This window comes from Globicephala melas, chromosome 1 (assembly GCF_963455315.2).
Source record: "Globicephala melas chromosome 1, mGloMel1.2, whole genome shotgun sequence".
Lineage (NCBI taxonomy): Eukaryota > Metazoa > Chordata > Mammalia > Artiodactyla > Delphinidae > Globicephala > Globicephala melas.
This window is the reverse complement of record NC_083314.1, coordinates 55,731,263-55,743,725: the sequence shown is the minus strand read 5'-3', so window position 1 is coordinate 55,743,725 and position 12,463 is coordinate 55,731,263. Positions and strand designations below refer to the sequence as shown.

The following is a 12,463-nucleotide window of genomic DNA, read 5'->3' as shown; positions in this document are numbered from 1 at the left end:
AGAATATATATATCATATTATATATCATTGCATGTATAAACATAGCCCTCTTTGTGTAATACGAACTGTGTTCTTGACGTGTTCTCTGCAGGTATGACCCCAAAACAAACCAATGGAGCAGTGATGTTGCTCCTACAAGCACCTGCAGGACAAGTGTTGGTGTGGCTGTGCTTGGAGGCTTTCTCTATGCTGTGGGTGGCCAGGATGGAGTGTCTTGCCTCAACATCGTTGAGAGGTGATTTTTTTAAAGTCATTTTCAGTTTTTTAAAAGAAACAATTTAGGACACTAGGGATTCACTATTCTGTAGATTTCCCATGGGCTTTAAGGAAAAAGTTTTCAGTTAACTTTAAAGTCTAGGAAGATGAAAGATATAACCCAATTTTTTTAAATTATGTGTTACACTGACTGAGCCTAACATTGAAGTGTTGGAATCATACTTTAAATTTCATTTTATATATGATATCAAGGATACCACTTCTGAAATCTGTTCTGATTTTTTTCCCCCAGTAATTGGAATGACTTTGCTCAGGCTTCCTCCAGAAAAAATGATTAAAGCAATAATTCTTTGTGTAGCATACCTTATAAAAACTCCAAGGTATTTTGTATGTGGATTCTCATTAATTCTTTTTTTAAGTTTTTATTTATTTGTTTGTTTATTTTGGCTGCACTGGGACTTTGTTGTGGCACGCAGGGTCTTTGTAGCAGGGCTTCTCTAGTTGTGGCGTGCAGGCTCAGTAGTTGAGGCATGCCGGCTCTCTAGTTGCGGTATGTGGGATCTTAGTTCCCCAACGAGGGATCAAACCCAGGCCCCCTGCATTGGGAGCATGGAGTCTTACCCACTGGACCACCAGGGAAGTCCCTGGCTCCTCTCATTAATTCCTGAAGTATACTTGGGGAAATCTTGGTGGGTTGCTATAATTTACTGTATACTTTTTTTTTTTCTTTTTGTCTGCGTTCAGTCTTCGTTGCTACACATGGGCTTTTCTCTAGTTGCGGACAGTGGGAGGTACTCTTCCTTGCCGTGTGCAGGCTTCTCATTGCAGTGGCTGCTCTTGTTGCAGAGCACGGGCTCTAGGTGCACAGGCTTTGGTAGTTGTGGCTTGCAGGCTCTAGAGCACGGGTCAGTAGTGGCGCATGGGCTTAGCTGCTCCACGGCACGTGGGATCTTCCCAGACCAGGGCTCGAACCCGTGTCCCCTGCATCGGCAGGCGGATTCTCAACCACTGGGCCACCAGGGAAGCCCCTATTATCAGATTTTTTGAAGCAATACTTTATGCCAGAAGAAAATGGAGTAACATATTTTAGATAGGGAGGGTGGAAGGGAGATGCAAGAGGGAGGGAGATGCAACAAAGAATTCTTTGTTGGGTGGGGGAGGGGCTGTCCTGTGCACTATAGGGTGTTTAACAGCATCCTTGGCCTCTACTGATTAAGTGCCACTAGTACATGCCTGGTTGTAATAACCAAAAATGTCCCCAGACGTTGCCACATGTCCTGGGGGGTGGGGTTGGAGGCACAATCACCCCAGTTGAGAACCAGTTGTGCTAGAGCCATCTAGTCACTAGGAACCCTCAAAATTGACCAGCCAAGATGGCTTTCCAGGACAGGGCCCACACTTCTGGGAGCAGAGTCAAAATTGAGCAGAACAAGGACAACAGATACAGTGAAAAGAAGGCCAGGTTAAAAGTAGGAGTATTGAATAAAGCCAATACACCTCAGGAGGCAAACCACTATATTTTTTAATGCTACATGAAAAAAAAAAAAGAGGGAACTCCATGAAACTGGAAATATTAGCACAAACCACTCTTTCTTCTAAGAGTTCAGGAAAACTCATTTCATGTAAAAATGAGCAACAGAAAGGTGTTGAGGCTAGATCCCATTAAAGTTAATATATGAAGAGAGAATAAGCAGCAATTACGTCTCTATAGAGAATGAAAGCATACCAGAAAGATACAACTACAGAACAGATCAAAACTATAATCAACTATTTCAAAAATATGCTAAAAGGCATTAGGAAAACAGTGCGAGATATGAAAACACACAAGTCAGAATCTGAAAAGCTCAGAAATGAGATGACAAAACTCAGAAAAATACTAGAAATGTAAGAAAAAATCACTGTAGAATGAAGGGTTAAATTAGAACAAATGAGCAAAACAGATAATGCCAAAAGACAAATAGAAGGTGAAAAAGAGGAAAGTTTTAAAGTCAAAAAGAAATAAAGAGGTAAAAAGGATTTGAGAGACAGCAACAAATATTGAAGACAGGTAAAAATCCACTATACAGATAATAGGAGTCCATGAAGAAGAAAATGAAAACAAGGGAACAGAGCAGATGCTAAAAACTGTGATTCAAAATTATTTTCCTGTTGTAATTTTTTAAAAATTGAAAAATTTGAGTTAAATTTTTCTTAAAAAAAATTATATTCTAGCTCTATCAACTGAAGAGGCGTAGAAATAATGACCAGCCAAGTCAGTGAACATCTCCACTCCCTGACTGTCTTGAAATTCCTTTTCCCACTAAAAGAAACCAGGGCTTCTTAGAGAAATGTCTGATTCCAGATTTAGGACAGGGAATGTATAGATGAGCCTGAACCATCTTTTCATACCAGATAGCAAGCAAGCTATCAAAGACTACTAGATATCAAAAAGATTCAAGAGTCAATTTGAAGATGTTCCACTGACCAAAGATGATACAATTTTAACCTTAAAAGAGATAATTGTAATTGATTAAAATCCAATAAATATATTTAAATCTATGGGTTCCTGTTGATATTTTAAAAAAACCTAATTAGTTACCTTTGGAAGATTTTATTATCTTGAAAACTAGTAAGCATATATCCAGGCTTTCTTTTACCAACTGTATCGCATATGAATTGGGTAATAAAATAGTAGGAAACAGAGGCAGAGAGAGAGAGAGAAAGAAACAGAAGCAGAGAGAAAGTGAGAGAGAAGGAGAGGCAAGGAAGCGGGGAGAGAGAGAGAGAGGATCCGTAGATAAGAGGATTGTTTCTTTTTATAAAGTATTCCAGCAAAAGAAAATAAAGGATAGAATATCACCATATTGCAACACTCAGTAAATTAATGCACCTAGTAATTAATAACAGCTCCTAACACACCACCTTCTGTAGTGTTGCCAAAGGGACCAAACGTGGTTTGATCTAACCTCTGAATCCAGCTGCCAGTTTGCAGAACATACAGAGGACAGGCCAATGTGTAGAGCTGCACTATAAGTGTACAGTCGATCAAATCCATATTGTGGGAGAAGTTGCAGGTCAAATGCCCAGGTTCTAAAACATGAATTCTGGGAGTGGGGGAGGGAGAAGGAGAATAGAGGAAAAACCTGTAGAAAAAAGGAGACTTTTTAAAAATATGAAAAAGTGGTCCAGTTGTTAAGACCCCGCGCTTCCATGGCAGGGGGCACGGGTTAGATCCCTGGTCGGGGAACTGAGATCCTGCGTGCTGCATGGCACGACCAAAAAATAAAAAAATACAAACTAAGTAAATAAAAATACAAAAAGAAATTAATAAGTAAGAGTAAGTGTCTAGGGATGCATACGTGGCTGATAAAACTATAAAGAAATGCAAGGAAATGATTACTGTAAAAGTCAGGATAATGGTTACCCTGCCTGGGGGAAGGTTTTGAGATTGGAAAGGGACACGTGGAAGGGCTTCCAGTGTGGCAGGCAAAGTTATTTTTCTTGGCCTGGATGGTGGTTATAAGTAGACTTTCCTTATAATAACTTATTAAACTATACATTTGTTCTTGTGTGGCTTTCTGTATCAATATTTTATTTTACAATAAAAGGGTTTAAAAAGTTATGCAAAGGCTTTTGCTTCTAAGTAGAATGCAATAAGTAGTGACAGCCATCATTCCCACTGCAACAACTAGGAAAAAATGACAAAGTACAAATATCATATTTTTAAAATCATCAGAGACATGTAGAAGTAACAAGGACTAGATGAGCTAAGAGTCCACTGAAGAAAGAGCCCATCTTATGTGAGATGAGATCATCAGCTATTTTCTTCCCCAAAACATTTGCCAAGTTTTAACATGGGTTGAATACTGGACTTGGTCTAGGCAGAGGGGTTCTCCTGGAGGAGCATAAATCAGGGGAACTTTTGAAAATCATGTAGGCTGGCATGACAGATTGGATTCTGGAACATACTTTTGTTTTTCCCAGTGGGACGTTTGCTGAGTGCTGGGATAGCACAGGAGAGCAGTGGACCAGGTTAAGTGAAATCTCATGCAATCTTACAGTGCTTAGAAGATAAAGTCCTACTATAGGGAGGGGCCTGCAACAAATACAAGACATCTCATCCTTGAGACATTTAAAAACAAAGGTGGACTGAGTCTAACTAAAGCTCAGTTCCTTTTTTAAAAAAATATTTTTATTGGAGTAGAGTTGATTTACAATGTTCTGTTAGTTTCAGATGTACAGCAAAGTGAATCTTTATACATATACATCTATCCACTCTTTTTTAGATTCTTTTCCATAGGCCATTACACAGTATTGAATAGAGTTCACTGTGCTATACAGTAGGTCCTTATTAGTTACCTGTTTTATATATAGTAGTGTGTATATGTCAATCCCAATCTCCCAATTTATCCCTCCCCCCAACTTCCCCCTGGTAACCATAGGTTTATTTTTTTCTTATTGGTGTAAAATTGCTTTACAATGTTGTGTTAGTCTCTGCTGTACAATGAAGTGAATCAGCTATGTGTATACCTATATTCCCTCCCTCTTGGATCTCCCTCCCACCCTCTCCCCCCATCCCACCCATCTAGGTCGTCACAGAGCACCGAGCTGAGCTCCCTGTGCTATACAGCAGGTTCCCACTAGCTATCTATTTTACACATGGTAATGTATTTATATGAAACCTAATCTCCCAATTCATCCCACCCTCCCCTTCCCGTGCTGTGTCCACATGTCCGTTCTCTATGTCTACATCTCTATTCCTGCCCTACAAATAGGTTCATCTGTACCATTTTACTAGATTCCACATATATGCATTTACATACGATACTTGTTTTTCTCTTTCTGACTTACTTCACTCTGTATGACAGACTCTAGGTCCATCCACATCTCTACAAATGACCCAGTTTCATTCCTTTTTGTGGCTGAGTAATATTCCATTGTACATATGTACCATATCTTTATCCATTCTTCTATCGTTGGACATTTAGGTTGTTTCTGTGTCCTGGCTACTGTAAATACTGCTGCAGTGAATACTGGGGTACATGTGTCCTTTTGACTTATGGTTTTCTCAGGGTATATGCCCAGTAGCAGGATTGCTGGGTCATATAGTAGTTCTATTTTTAGTTTTTTTAAGGAACCTCCATACTGTGTTCTCCATAGTGGCTGTATCAATTTACATTCCCACCAACAGTGCAAAAGATTTCCCTTTTCTCTACATCCTCTCCAGCATTTATTGTGTGTAGATTTTTTGATGGTGGCCATTCTGACGGTGTGAGGTGATACTTCATTGTAGTTTTGATTTGCATTTCTCTAATAATTAGTGATGTTGAGCATCTTTTCATGTGCCTCTTGGCCATCTGTATGTCTTCTTTGGAGAAATGTCTATTTAGGTCTTCTGCCCATTTTTTTTTTTTTCTTTGCAGTACGCGGGCCTCTTACCATTGTGGCCTCTCCCACTGCGGAGCACAGGCTCCAGACGTGCAGGCTCAGCGGCCATGGCTCATGGGCCTAGCCGCTCCGCGGCATGTGGGATCTTCCCAGACCAGGGCACGAACCCATGTCCCCTGCATCGGCAGGCAGACTCTCAACCACTGCGCCACCAGGGAAGCCCCTTCTGCCCATTTTTTGATTGGGTTGTTTGTTTTTTTAATAGTGAGCTGCATGAGCTGTTTATACATTTTGGAGATTAATCCTTTGTCCATTGATTCATTTGCAAGTATTTTCTCCCATTCAGAGGGTTGTCTTTTCATCTTGTTTGTAGTTTCCTTTGCTTTGCAAAAGCTTTTAGTTTTCATTAGGTCCCATTTGTTTATTTTTCTTTTTATTTCCATTACTCTAGGAGGTGGATCAAAAAAGATCTTGCTGTGATTTATGTCAAAGAGTGTTCTTCCTATGTTTTCCTCTAAGAGTTTTATAGTGTCTGGTCTTACATTTAGATCTCTAATCCATTTTGAGTTTATTTTTGTGTTTGGTGTTAGGGAGTGTTCTAAGTTCATTCTTTTACATGTAGCTGTCCAGTTTTCCCAGCACCACTTATTAAAGAGGCTGTCTTTTCTCCATTGTACGTTCTTGCCTCCTTTGTCATAAATTAGGTGACCATATGTGCATGGGTTTATCTCTGGGCTTTCTATCCTGAACCATTGATCTATATTTCTGTTTTTGTGCCAGTACTATACTATCTTGATTACTGTAGCTTTGTAGTATAGTTTGAAGTTGGGGAGCCAGATTCCTCCAGCTCCATTTTTCTTTATCAAGATTGCTTTGGCTATTCAGGATCTTTTGTGTTTCTGTACACATTATAAAATTTTTTGTTCTAGTTCTGTGAAGAATGCCATTGGTAGTTTGATAGGGATTGCACTGAATCTGGAGATTGCTTTGGGTAGTATAGTCATTTTCACAATATTGGTTCTTCCATCCAAGAATATGGTATATTTCTCCATCTGTTTACGTCATCTTTGATTTCTTTCATCAGGGTTTTATAGTTTTCTGAGTACAAGTCTTTTGCCTCCTTAGGCAGGTTTATTACTAGGTATTTTATTCTTTTTTTTGCAATGGTAAATGGGAGTGTTTCCTTAATTTCTCTTTCTGATTTTTCATTGTTAGTGTATAGGAATGGTAGAGATTTCTGTGCATTAATTTTGTATCCTGCAACCTTACCAAATTCATTGAACTCCAGTAGTTTTCTGGTGGCTTCTTTAGGATTTTCTATGTATAGTACCATGTTATCTGCAAACAGTGACAGTTTTACTTCTTTTTTTGCAATTTATATTCCTTTTATTTCTTTTTCTTCTCTGATTGCCATAGCTAGGACTTCTAAAACTATGTTGAATAAGAATAGACATCTTTGTCTTGTTCCTGATCTTAGTGGAAATGCTTTCAGTTTTTCACCATTGAGTATGATGTTTTCTGTGGGTTTGTCATACACAGCCTTTATCATGTTGAGGTAGGTTCCCTCTATTCCCATTTTCTGGAGAGTTTTTATCATAAATGGGTGTTGAATTTTGTCAAAAGCTTTTTCTGCATCTATTGAGGTGATCATATGGTTTTTATTCCTTAATTTGTTAATATGGTGTATCACATTGATTGATTTGCGTATATTGAAGAATCCTTGCATTCCTGGGATAAATCCCACTTGACCATGGTATATGATCCTTTTAATGTGTTGTTGGATTCTGTTTGCTAGTATTTTGTTCAGGATTTTTGCATCTATGTTCATCAGTGATATTGGTCTGTTATTTTCTTTTTTTGTAGTATCTTTGTCTGGTTTTGGTATCAGGGTGATGGTGGCTTCATAGAACGAATTTGGGAGTACTCCCCCCTTTGCAATTTTTCGGAAGAGTTTGAGAAGGATCGGTGTTATCTGTTCTCTAAATGTTGGATAGAATGCGCCTGTGAAGCCATATGGTCCTGGACTTGTTTGTTGGAAACTTTTTAATTACAGTTTCAATTTCATTACTTGCGATACGTCTGTTTATATTTTCTAGTTCTTCCTGGTTCAGTCTTAGAAAATTGTACTTTTCCAAGAATTTGTCCATTTCTTCGTGGTTATCCATTTTATTGGCATATAGTCATTTGTAGTAGTATCTTATAATCCTTTGTATTTCTGTGGTGTCAGTTGTGATTTCTCCTTTTTCATTTCTAATTTTATTTATTTGAGTCCTCTCCCTGTTTTTTTCTTGATGAGTCTGGCTAAAGGTTTATCGATTTTGTTTATCTTCTCAAAGAACAAACTTTTAGTTTTATTGATCTTTGCTATTTTACTTGTTTCTATTTCGTTTATTTCTGTTAGAAAGAATAAAAAAATAAAAATATAGATGAAACAACAACCAGAAGGTAAAACAGAACCACAATAGTAAAAAGGAGGGAAAAAAAAGCGGAAAAGGCCTTGGCTCTGGGGGGCGGGGTTTAGGTGGTGGGTGGGGCCTATGCTTAGGTCCCACAGGGCCGGATAAGGCCCTGGGAGGGTGAGGGCTTAGGCTCAGTGCAGCAGCAGTGGCCCAGGAGTGCCTCTGGCTTTGGAGGGTGGAGGACCAGGTCCAGGACCCGAGAGGGCAGGGGAAACGCTAGGTGAGTTCCCCCCGATCCTCCAATCCCTGGAGGGCCCTGCCCCATTGGCCTCTCTTCTTCTTCCCCCCCTCCTCCCTCCTATGCCCCTAGGACCCACAGATCCAGAGGGGGCCCCAGAAGGCAGGGGACCAGACCAGGAAGCCCAACAGGCTTTTCGGGGGCAAGTGGGCAGGGGAAACGCCCTCTGTGCCTCCCCGATTCTCCAATCAAAGAGGGCTTTGGGGCTTCCCTGGTGGTGCAGTGGTTAAGAATCCACCTGCCAATGCAGGGGACGTGGGTTCAAGCCCTGGTCCAGGAAGATCCCACATGCCATGGAGCAGCTAAGCCCATGCGGCACAACTACTGAGTCTGCACTCTAGTGCCTGCGAGCCACAACTACTGAGCTCGTGTGCCACAACTACTGAAGCCCGTGAGCCTAGAGCCCATGCTCCGCAACAAGAGAAGCCACTGCAATAAGAAGCCCACACACTGCAACGAAGAATAGCCGCAGCTCGCCACAACTAGAGAAAGCCTGCGTGCAGCAATGAAGACCCAACACAGCCAAAAATAAGTTAATTAATTAATTAATTAAAAAAAAAAAAGAAGGCTCCACCCTGTCCTCCTCTCCTCTTCTCCCCCTGCCTCCCTCCTACGCCCCTAGGACCAACATGGCCCAGAGGGGGCCTCAGAGGGCAGAGGACCTGGCCCGGGAACCCTGCAGGCTTCCCGGGGCCCGATTGGGCAGGGGAAACGCTAGACTTGCTCCCCCTGATCTCCAAGCCCCCCAAGCGTTCCTCCAGTTATGAGAACCCCTTCCCCCTCCCAGCCACCCCTCAGGGGCACCGGTCCTGTCTGACCTCCACTTCTCATCCCCCCTTACTCCCCCCACGTCCTACCCGGCCTCTCAGGGGTTCCTCCCATCTCCTTGGGCATCGAGGTCCCCTACCAGTGTCTGGCCAGCGCCCTAGTTGTGGGGAGGCACGAACTCAGTGTCCTCCCCTGCCGCCATCTTGACTCTGCCCCGTAAGTTTATTTTCTACATCTGTAACTCTATTTCTGTTTTGTAGATAAGTCCATATGTAGCCTTTTTTTGGATTCCACATATAGGCGATATCATGATATTTGTCTTTCTCTGTCTGACTTACTTCCATCAGTATGACAGTCTCCAGGTCCATCCATGTTGCTACAAATGACATTATTTTGTTCTTTTTTATGGCTAATATTCCATTGTATATATGTACCACATCTGCTTTATCCATTCATCTATCGTTGGACATTTAGATTGTTTCCATGTCCTGGCTATTGTAAATAGTGCTGCAATGAACATTGGGGTGCATGAACCATTTTGAATTATGGTTTTCTCCAGATATATGCCCAGGACTGGGATTGCTGGATCATATGGTAGCTCTATTTTTAGTTTTTTAAGGAACCTCTATACTTTCTCCATAGTGGCTGTACCAGTTTACATTCCCACCAACAGTGTAGGAGGGTTCTCTTTTCTCCACACCCTCTCCAGCATTTATTGTTGTAATTTTTTGATGATGGCTATTCTGATGGTGTGAGGTGATACCTTATTGTAGTTTTGATTTGCATTTCTCTAATAATTAGTGATGTTGAGCACCTTTTCATGTGCCTCTTGGCCATCTGTATGTCTTCTTTGAAGAAATGTCTATTTAGATCTTTCGTCCATTTTTTGGTTGGGTTGTTCGTTTATTTGATATTGAGCTGCATGAGCTGTTTGTGTATTTTGGATATTTTCTCCCATTCTGAGGGTTGTCTTTTCGTTTTGTTTATAGTTTCCTGTGCAAAAGCTTTGAAGTTTAATTAGGTCCCATTTGTTTATTTTTGTTTTTATTTTCATTACTCTAGGAGGTGGATCCAAAAAGATCTTGCTGCGATTTATGTCAGAGAGTGTTCTGCCTAGGTTTTCCTCTAAGAAGTTTATAGTATCTGGCCTTACATTTAGGTCTTTAATCCATTTTGAGTTTATTTTTGTGTATGGTGTTAGTGTGTGTTCTGATTTCATTCTTTTACATGTAGCTGTCCAGTTTTCCCATCACCACTTATTGAAGAGACTGCCTTTTCTCCATTATATATTCTTGCCTCCTTTGTCATAGATTAGGTGACCACAGATGCATGGGTTTATCTCTGGACTTTCTATCCTGAACCATTGATCTATATTTCTGTTTTTGTGCCAGTACCATACTGTTTTGATTACTGTAGCTTTGTAGTATAGTTTGAAGTCAGGGAGTCTGATTCCTCTGGCTCCGTTTTTTGTTCTCAATATTGCTTTGGCTATTCAGGGTCTTTTGTGTTTCCACACAAATTGTAAAATTTTTTGTTCTATTTCTGTGAAAAATGCGATTGGTAATTTGACAGGGATTGCATTAAATCTGTGGATTGTAAAGCTTAATTCCTGATTGGATTGAGGTGTTCAACATTTCACCATGTCTGCCTAACATAAGAAAGAGTGAATCCATTGTTTGGGGCATAGGTGTTGTCAACAGGGGTATAATATCAATTTCTGTTTCTAGGATTCCATTATTTTATGATAATGCCAAGCATACAATAAAAAAATATATGAGACATATAAAGAAACAGAAAAATGTGGCCAATAATTGAGAGAAAAAGTAGACAACAGAAGCCGACTTATAGATAATCCATATTTGGAGATGACAGAAAAAGACTTTAAAATAAGTATAATAAATACATTGAATAAAATAGAGGAAAAGATCAATGGGTTAAAAAGTTGGAGAATTTTAATATGGGATTGGAATCTAAAAATAAGATGTACATTTCTACAATTGGAAAATATAGTATCTAAAATGAAGAACTCATTGAATGAGATTAAATAGGGTAGAAGTAGACTGGACACAGCAGAAGACAGAGTTAGTAAACTCAAAGTCAGATTAATAGAAAATATCCAAAAAGAAGAACAGAATGTAAAGAACAGACCATAAGGAACTCAGGGAACACAAACAGACTAACACATATGTAATTGGAGGCCCAGAAGGAAAATAGCAATAAGAGCAGAAGCAATATTTGAAGACAGAATATTTGGCTGAGAATTTTCTAAAAGTGATGAAAAATAAACTTTATTCAAAGTGCATGAACCTCAAGATACCTTTACTGACTAACCATAACCTTTCTCCAGGGCCTCCATTCTGCAGCACTTATATCTCTGCTTCTTTCATCTCTGTGAGTTACTACATTCTCAGAATTTGTTTGGAGGTTTTTCCTTAAGAATGTGCTGTGTCTCCCCAGCTTGCCTCTTAAGAACAAGGGCTATTTTTAGTATTATTTATTTTATATCCTGTAATATTGATATAGTTTGCTATACAATACTTAATATACTAACAGAATTTTTCACCTATGTAATAAAATGCCCAGCACAATTCCAAGTGATTTTTGTCATATTTATTTCTGAACACCAATAATTTATCAATCAGGGCTCAGTTAAAAAAAATGGAAACCATATCAGCTATTTTAGTAAAGAGAATTTGACATTAAAAAATTGGCTAGGGCTTCCCTGGTGGCGCAGTGGTTGAGAGTCAACCTGCCGATGCAGGGGACACGGGTTCGTGCCCCGGTCCAGGAAGATCCCAAATGCCGTGGAGAGGCTGGGCCCGTGAGCCATGGCTGCTGAGCCTGCACATCCGGAGCCTGTGCTCCGCAACAGGAGAGGCCACAACAGTGAGTGGCCCGTGTACTGCAAAAAAAAAAAAAAAATTGGCTAGCACATATTGAAGGGCTGGAAAAAAAAAAAGAAAAAAGGACACTGAAGTAACTGTAGGAACCCTAGGTCTAGGAAGACAAGGAAAGAGATTAGAGTTATTAGAGCCTAGAAGCTTGGAGGAGAGGTCCCATAGAACTAGGACCATCAGCACCTGAGGAGAGGGTGCCCTGAACAGCTGTGACTCACATCTCCATGGAGGGTTATTTGCCTGGCTGGTTCTGGAAGGCTGTATTTTCCAAAGATGGTTACAATACCTGACATCTCACATGCTCTTCATACAATCTGACTTTGAAACTCTGCACTGAGAGATGAGGTCTGTGTTTGCTCCCCTTGAATTTGGGCTGGCTTATCAGTATATGGTAGTAGCTCTATGTGACTTGTGAGGCTAGGTCATAAAAGATGATACATCTTTCACTTGTAACTCTTGGGGCACTCACCTTTGAAGCCTTCAGCTGTCTGAGGTCGCCATGCTGAGAGGAAGCCCAA

The 12,463-nt window shown here is 40.3% G+C and overlaps 1 protein-coding gene across 11 annotated transcripts in view; it reads left to right on the top strand.

The window, feature by feature from the left end:
* The window catches only part of KLHL20 (kelch like family member 20), a 99,263-nt gene that overhangs the window by 80,070 nt on the left and 6,730 nt on the right, over positions 1-12,463 (top strand). For all 11 annotated transcript variants that reach the window (XM_030875448.3, XM_060296238.2, XM_060296245.2 and 8 more), the window contains one exon: positions 92-235. In XM_030875448.3, the coding sequence (XP_030731308.1) occupies positions 92-235 (144 nt within the window). The remainder of the gene's footprint in view (positions 1-91; positions 236-12,463) is intronic.